Here is an 8,629-nt window from a genome sequence, read left to right as displayed (position 1 = left end):
CCAGTCTATTGACGCGATAATGGAGGTAAGAATGAGAGAAAACATGTCTGCCCCGTTCATCACAGCAGAGAATCTCAAGATGGACATCGACGAAATCACAAACACTCTTGGTTGTAAGTACATGGATTTTGTTATAGATCAAAATATACTCTCTCCTCAATAGATTTAGCTGCATGTCCAAGTCAAACTAATACCAGATAATGCTAGATAGTGATGATCCAAATCTACTTCTTGACTACAGAGTCTTGAATGGCAAAGACATTGATACAAAATTTGAGACTTTCTTTGAGGAGACTGAAAAATATTTTGACGAACAGATACTTCAAGTCAATGAAAGACGCCATGGAGAGGAAATGTATTTGCCAATGGCAATATCAATTGAAGAACTCAGAGACCGGATATCAGCCCGTGTACCAGAGGGAACACCAATTCCTAGTGCTGAAACGCTTCGTCTACAATTTCAACCAAATAGTATTTCCCAAAAATCAGCTCTTAAGTACTCCAAAAGATTTAATGTAAAACTAAGAGTTCAAACAAGAATGGCAAGTGTTCATCATATTGATGCTAGATATGATGCAACAGCTTTCAAATTTTTGAAATATTTTTGTGTAAGCAATCGAAAAAAAGTGCGGAAAACTGGACTGAGGGACAGACGGACGGAGATCAAACCTAAAGTCCCCTCAACTTCGTCGGTAGGGGACTAAAAATCAACGGACCGAGACGAAATTCGAACTTGACCTGTAACTTGTTATGGCAAAGTAACGTACCAAATATCAAATAAATATCTGCAAGTACAGAAAACTGGACTGATGGACGGATCACGGGTCCTCAGAGATGACCTTAAAAAAGGATGCCCTGTGTCACATTACATGTAGGTGTGGCACGCTAAAGAACCCGCACTGCTCAATGGCCTTAAGCGCCGAACATAGGCCTAAATTTGAAACCTATCACCGGTCTTGCTGACGTCTCCATATGAGCGAAAAGTTAAGCGAGATACAATCAATTTATCAAAATGAATTTCGATTATTGTGACGTTTGGGAGCGATTATACTTGCCTAAACCGCAATATCTCCACCTCTTTTGCACCTATCCCTGTTTCTTCGATTTTGACGTTTTCATACATGTACATTGTACAATATGAATTTGAATATTGAGTTGGAACATTTCTTTACTTGGACAGTGTTCTTATCTTGATAAAGGTTGGAACCCAGAGAAGATTCAACTCCCAGGGAAGAGATACGAAGGAAAATACAAGAGTAAATTCTTTTTAGGGGGTGAATTTCTTTTGCTTGGCAAGTCATTTTAAACATTTACAGTACATTATGTATGTAACATTGAAGTAGCCGTTAAAAATGACCCCATTACTGATCAAAATTTAACGTTGATAACTTTTTAACGATCGTTGTTTGGCAAAATATAACTTTAGATTTTGATTGGGGTCAACTATGAACGTTAACAAATGACCCCTGGGGTCATTTTTCATCAGGATCACTATTTAATGTTACATTGGCACTATTGATAAGACGGTCGTTGCGTTCCATAGAAAGGTTACATGTGTATATGTCCCGATAATTTGACTTAGATAAGGTTAGTAGTGCATGGGGACTGCAATGCACTGTTTTTGGTAGAGCTTCACAATGACCATGCCGTCTGTGTTGGGAATAGTTTTCGTGTTTATTGCAGGCTGTTCTAGCTTACAGGTAGGAATGCAATGAACTCTTTTTAAAGTAAGAAATGATAACAGTATATAACATTATATAGCATAATGCTCTGAATTTATTGAATGTTTCTACTGTAAGGACCAATTTGTTTTCATGATCAATTTATAAAAATGGTGAGACTGTTGGCAAAAATGAAATGAATTTTCGCATGGTCCTTCGGGTGAGACCGCGAAAACCGAGGCTCCGTGTCACAGCAGGTGTGACACAATAAAGATCCCACCCTGCTCAAAAACCGTAAGCGCCGAGCATATGCTTAATTTTACAGCCCTTCACCGGCAATGGTGTTGTCTCCGTGAGTGAAAATTTCTCGAGTGGGACGTTAAACAATATGCAATCAAATCTTTTCAATATGTATATATTCATGACATAAAGTTATCTCTTAATTAAAGTTAATGATACATGCAATAAATGCATTGAAATCTAGAAATCATGGCATTAATAGTTTTATCATATGAAATGTGCTCGCGCTAACAATAATGGTTTTTTTTAAATCATTACTTTTTTCTTATTTGATTTAACCTGTGAATACACTATCATACTTAGATTCCAAACCCTTAAGGAGAGATAAGGTGGAGGAACAAATAATTAATAAATGCAGATCTTATTTTCAAAAGTTTCTATGTTTAAACAGATCCATGGCAACGGAAAGCTCGGGGAGTCAACTATAAGGTCACTATTTCAGAGGAGCATTGGTAAGTATCCATCACGGTAAAACAATTCATAGCAAAGACTACAGTATGCACACATATGTATGTGACAAGAGGTAACGTTTCAACAGCCCACAAATAATTAAATAGTTTGTTTTGACCGTAAATTAACTATAATATCTTTATTTTCGACAGAAAATTTTGAAGCGTTTGATGTATCAACTTTACAACAACTTAATCAGAACACAGAAAGGTACGAAAATGGTGATGCAGTATGATACATGTAACTATATGTACTACCATAATCAGACCATGAAAAGGTACGAAATATAAGCAACAGTATAAAATTATACCATGAAATAGCGATACAGTACGAGGTATGTACTCGTATAATCAGATCATGGAAAGATACAAAAACAGCAATACAATATGAGGTATGTACTCTTTTTTTCCATCAAACCATGGAAAGTTACGAAAATAGCGACAAAATGCATAGATATTGGTTAAGTGTATGCAGTGTGGGTTAAATTAGATTGAATATAATTGTTTAACGTCCCTCCCGAGAGAATATTTCACTCAATATCAGTGGCGTAGCTTCCATTGAGGCAACCAAGGCAGCTGCCTCGGTAAAAAAAAACAACAACACCTTTTACGTTGTTAAAATGTCGATAGCTTCTGGGGGGCGCAGCCCCCCCAGACCCCCTGCCTCGGTAATATTCGAACCCAAGCTACGCTTATGAATATGGAGACGTCACCACTACCGGTGAAGGGCTGCAAAATTTAGGCCTATGCTCGACGCTTATGGTCATTGAGCAGGGAGGGGTCTTTATCGTGTCACACCTACTGTGACTCGGGACCTCGGGTTTTGCGGTCTTACCCGAAGGACCGCCCCAAGTAGTCGTCTCTTACGACAAGCAAGGGGGTACTGAGGACTTACATTTTATTCTAACCCGGATCCCCACGGGATTTGTAGTGTGGACAAGTCCACAAGAATTACAATGAAATTAAAAACTGTTTTGCTTATTTTGATTAAAACATAAAACTGTCCAACATTCTAAAGGTATTGCACATCAATACATGTTCCCTACCAGCACTAAGTCACGTCGTCTGCGTAATATTCTGTGTGAATAATCATGCAACACCCAATGTACAAGAATAACCAGGTCTTATGAAAGAAAAGCCATATACATGTATGACAAATTCAAATTCCATTATTTTCTATGCCCAAGACCATAACTCAGCAAACGTCAATGGATAGGAACAATTTGAAACTTGATCTGTAATTTTTCATGGTAAGACAATTAACCAAATAAATATTTGCAAGCATGACGAAAAGAGCGCGGAAAACGTATTTGCCAGTCGGACATACAAAGTGCAAACAAAGTCGGTTGCTGGAAGGGGACTAAAACGTATCTGATCTATGGATAGCAGCAGAACTGTAGCTGTTTGGGGGAGGTGCACTAGAGAGAGAAAGAGAGAGAGAGAGAGAGTCTTCCCTAATTAAAAACTATTGACAGCGCCACTTTTTCTGCTATAAAGGTCTTACATTGATGTCAACATCTTGGCCTCAAAATGTCAATGTAGAAAAATTCCTTTCAAACCACACTTATCAAAGTCACATACCAACCGAGAACTCATATATTCATTATGATAATTTTCTCTATGTTTTGATGTTAAAAACATTGCCAAGGACACTTTGCTTGAGTCAGACACCAAATGAATTGAAACATGTCATTCATTGTGTAATGACCCGATAAAAATATACAGTTATGTACACAAAATACTGAAAATATACTGTATACCACCTTTTTTTTGCAAAACTGTAAAACGGCAAAAACGTATACAACATACACCCGTCGCACAGTGAAAGTCAACCTGTAAGCACATTATACGCTATGAATTTATATCACACCCATTCTGAATAGAAAAACCTTAAAGTACATATGTAGGTCATAGTGCACCAATCTATCTGACATGTGAACCGATTATGTTTTTACTCTGAGAGGGAGGTTATAATAATTGTATCCATGATGAGAAAAAGTCCAAGAAACTTTTTGATCTACTTTTAGTCCTAAATTAGGTCACGGTGCACCAATCAAGTTGAAATGTGAACTGGTTATGTATGTTTCTGAGAGGAAAGTTGTGACAAAATTTCAGAGCAATACCTGTGACCATACCAAAAAAGATCTGGAAAACTGTTTGACCCACTTCTACCTCTGAAGTAAGTCATAGTTCACCAATCCATCTGAAATGCTAACTGCACTTGTATTCCTTTGAAAGGAAGCTTTTGATTAAATATCAGGGCAATATCTGTATCGTAATGGGGGAAAAAGCCCGGAAAACTGTTTGACCTATTTTTAGCCCAAAAGTAAGTCAAGGATGGACCAATCCAGCTGAAATGCAAACTGAACTTGTATTCCCCCAAGAGGAAGTCTGTGACTAAATTTTAGTGCAATATCTATATTTGTAATGAAAAAAGGCCGGAAAACTGTTTGAGATACTTTTAGTTCTAACGTAGGTCAAAGACGGACCAATCCAGCTGAAAAGCAAACTCACTGTTACATTTCTAGAGGAGAAATTGTGACCAAATTTCAACATTGTACATGCATCTGTTACGGAAAAAAGTCCGGAAAATATGACATAAGACGGACGGTTGGCCAGCCAGACAGAGAGACGCACGGACAGCGCCATAACATAATATGACGGGTGTATTAAAAAAGCCACTTTTTATTTACTAGTGCTGGACACGTAGAGAACACAGGCAAAGATCAATAAGAAAAATAAATTCAGTTCAGTCCAGGCTCCTGAAGCGTGGATAGCTTGTTTAGATCTTAAGTACATAAACCCCCCTCCCTCCTTCTAGAATGGAATTATTTTTAAACAAAACCAATGGTTTATTGAAAATATGATATTTCCCCATCATAAGTCGTTCTGAATAGTCAGTTTCTAATTTCTGTAAGCTTTTGAGATAACCACTTGTGAAATGCTATGATACGTAAAGGTGCACAACAAATCATGTAAACAAACCGGAGGCTCCCTGCCTCGAGAACGATGTACGGGGTATAAACCAACTTTACCGAAGGAATTTCTGCGAATATCTCGTCAGGCTAATGTAGTTCTACTTATGTCTTTCATCTAAATCCCATGTCATCCATTTTATTTGCCGTATTCTATCATTTATTTCATCGTACCCGATCTTTTACGTCCATTGACATTAAAGGAGGGGGATATGTACACTGTACAAAAGATCTACATGTGTATACAAGCTATCCACACTTCAGGTGCCTGTGGTAGAGATGTTATGTTTTGTAAGTTAAATATTGTGAAACCAATATGTTTGCACATTCAAACAGTTGATGAATATTGATAGTTTATTTGAAATTAAAATGTCAAAACAAAGGACAATTCTGTCGATAAGATTTGTGCTTCTAATATACGTCCCCAAAACACTAGATTGATCTGACACCGATCCAGTAGGTTTGCCTCAAATTTCACTACATCCTGTTGTACTGAATTTCATTTCAAATCATTGCAATGCTTCCTGTCAACGCCTGGAAAATAATAGAATTTCTACATGTAACAGTTTATTCACGCGAGATAAGTAACCGAATTGATAGATTTAGGTTGATCATTGTTCGTTATCTTCACTTTTCATGAAGAAGGTGCAAGTCCATGCCATGTAGTAAGCACGTCAGTTAATACAAATAAACTGACTGTTTTGTGTGGAATATGTTTAACATACAGAAAACTAAAGGATGAAAAGTTTAAGACGACTCAAAGGCAATTGTATCGTTTGGGTTCGAATTCATTAATAAAGAGTAGTCTTTAATGCCGAGTGGTTAGAGCATCGCGCTCAACATCACACAACCTGTCGAACGGGTTCGAATCCCGCTCGCGCCGGTAAGTGAGAAAGTTTCCCAGTTTACTTTCGGAAGGTCGGTGGTCTCTTCCCAGGTACATTGTATCTGGGTTCTCTCTTCCACCAACAAAAACTGGGCACCACCAGATAACTGAAAATTGTTGAGTGTGGCGGAAAACATCAATCAATCAATTAATACTAAATTGGAACCCAAACGATATTATTGCCTTTGGGTCGAACCAAGCGAAGGATATTAAGTGCAGCTAAATGTATTTGTTTGATCTGTCTGAATTACTATGGTTTTGAGTTTGTCCAACTTGTTTTGTTATCCCAAAGGTTATTTTTTTCCTTGCCGTGTAAATTACAATGTGAAAAGTTCAACTGTTTCTGGATACGTGGGTTTATTTATCGTTATATGGATTGTTTAGCTGTTTTCCGCCACACTCAAACATTTTTCATTTATCTGGTGGCGCCCAGTCATAATCTGTATTCACGATATAGTACAAAGTTTAGGGAAATGATCAGAGGAATTCGCGTGATCAAATGATAACAACTAAAGTTTCTATCAATTGAATAATTTATTTTCAATAATAAATAGAAATTTGTTGAAGGCTTTATCTAAAGTTGCACAATGGCTTTGACGGAAAAGTAAGTGAAGCTTGCGTAACGTTCCCTTTGATGTGAAGATGATTATTTTTATAAACACGCCCTGTCTGTTGTCGATGTTACATTTTGCTATACATTACGTCAACTCATTTTCAATCAGTATGGCGCATTCTGCAGAAGATTAAAAGGCTGGGGTAAAAATAAAATAAGCCGAGCAAGTTCATAATCTCAGACCAACGAGTTGTGACTACCAAGAAACAAGGGTCGGTTGGATTATGGTAGTTTTTACTCCGCGTCAAAATTCATTGGATGTATATACATGTATGTCTAACGATACTCCAAATGGTAGTATGATGTGGTTTGAAAAGATTATTATCGAATACATAAAAATACCGCTAATATTCACAAATAGGGCTCATTAGCATTTTTATCAGTTATGACATCAATTTATGAAAACCAGTGATAAATGTTTTATAGCATTATTATATTAGATTTCACTAAAAATATTTTATAGCATTTTTAGCTCACCTGAGCTATAAGCTTAAGTCTGTTGTCCGTTTGTCTGTAAAATTTACAATTTTTTTTTTACTTTTTCTCCAGACTCACTGGGCGAGGGCTATCTAAGTTTTAAGAACTTGTGCTCAATCCTTTTGTTATAACACCTAGACAATACAAGATTGCTACACGTAACAACGTACCCCACCGCCGCAAAAAAAGTTGAAGCACAAATGTCCCATTTCAACTCCTGTACTAAAATTTTTCGAATCAATATGACGGCTCAATATGATCAACTACATATGTGACTAATAATCCTACAAAATTTGAACAAAATCCGTTGAGCGGTTTCGGAAGTGTTTCTATATTGTAGCATGTACAAATTCGACAAAGTTCCATAACTCCTGTAAAATTTATCGAATCAAAATGACGGCGCAATATGATCAACTACATATGGTGACTAACAATCCTACAAAATTTGAATGAAATCCAGTGAGCAGTTTCCGAGGAGTTGCGTCCACAAAGTATTCCTATAGTGTAGCACGTACAACTTCAACAAAGTCCCATAACTCCTGTAAAAAATGTCGAATCAAAATGGAGGCATAATATGATCGATTACACATGGTGACTAACAATCCTACAAAATATGAACAAAATCCATTGAGCAGTTTCTGAGGAGTTGCGTCCACAAAGTGTTCCTATAGTGTAGCACGTACAAATTCAACAAAGTCCCATTACTCCTGTAAAAATTGTTGAATCAAAATGGCAGCGCAATATGATCAACTACACATGGTGACTAACAATCTTACAAAATATGAACAAAATCCGTTGAACGGTTTCTGAGGAGTTGCGTCCACAAAGTGAAGTGGGACGGACGGACACCGGTATTTCTATGTCCCCATCCGCGTTGCGGTGGGGGACAAAAATATGATCTAATCAAACCACTGAGCCATTTTCAGCCAGATTTACCACAAAGCATCATTGGGTTAAATGAATTCAAAATTGTTCAAATAAAGGGTCAGCACTTTATAAAGGAGAAATGATTAAGAAAAGGTGAATATATTTGACACCTTTCAAAACATTACTCAAGAAGCACTGGATCAGACCCCCCCCCCCCCCCCCCCGAACTTATGTGAAAACGTCCTTATAATAGTGGATATTCATGGTGTACAAATTATGGTAACTGGGGTAGGGTTAGGCTACAAATGGGAATAAATTTTAACATGGTGAATATATAGGTTAATGCTTTTAAAATATTTATCTCAAGATCAACAGGGTCCAGTTTAGTAATTTTAATATGC

At 37.2% G+C, this 8,629-nt stretch overlaps 1 protein-coding gene across 1 annotated transcript in view; it reads left to right on the top strand.

Annotated features, from left to right (window-relative positions):
• The first annotated feature begins 1,570 nt into the window (after positions 1-1,570).
• Positions 1,571-8,629, top strand: part of LOC125658014 (A disintegrin and metalloproteinase with thrombospondin motifs 6-like) — a 32,143-nt gene continuing 25,084 nt past the window's right edge. Inside the window, exons 1-3 of the mRNA XM_048889040.2 lie at positions 1,571-1,700; positions 2,353-2,413; positions 2,564-2,621. Of these exons, the coding sequence (XP_048744997.1) occupies positions 1,638-1,700; positions 2,353-2,413; positions 2,564-2,621 (182 nt within the window). The 5' untranslated portion in view covers positions 1,571-1,637. The remainder of the gene's footprint in view (positions 1,701-2,352; positions 2,414-2,563; positions 2,622-8,629) is intronic.

This window comes from Ostrea edulis, chromosome 9, assembly GCF_947568905.1.
Source record: "Ostrea edulis chromosome 9, xbOstEdul1.1, whole genome shotgun sequence".
Lineage (NCBI taxonomy): Eukaryota > Metazoa > Mollusca > Bivalvia > Ostreida > Ostreidae > Ostrea > Ostrea edulis.
The sequence above is the reverse complement of the archived record's forward strand: the minus strand, read 5'-3'. Positions and strand labels throughout refer to the sequence as shown.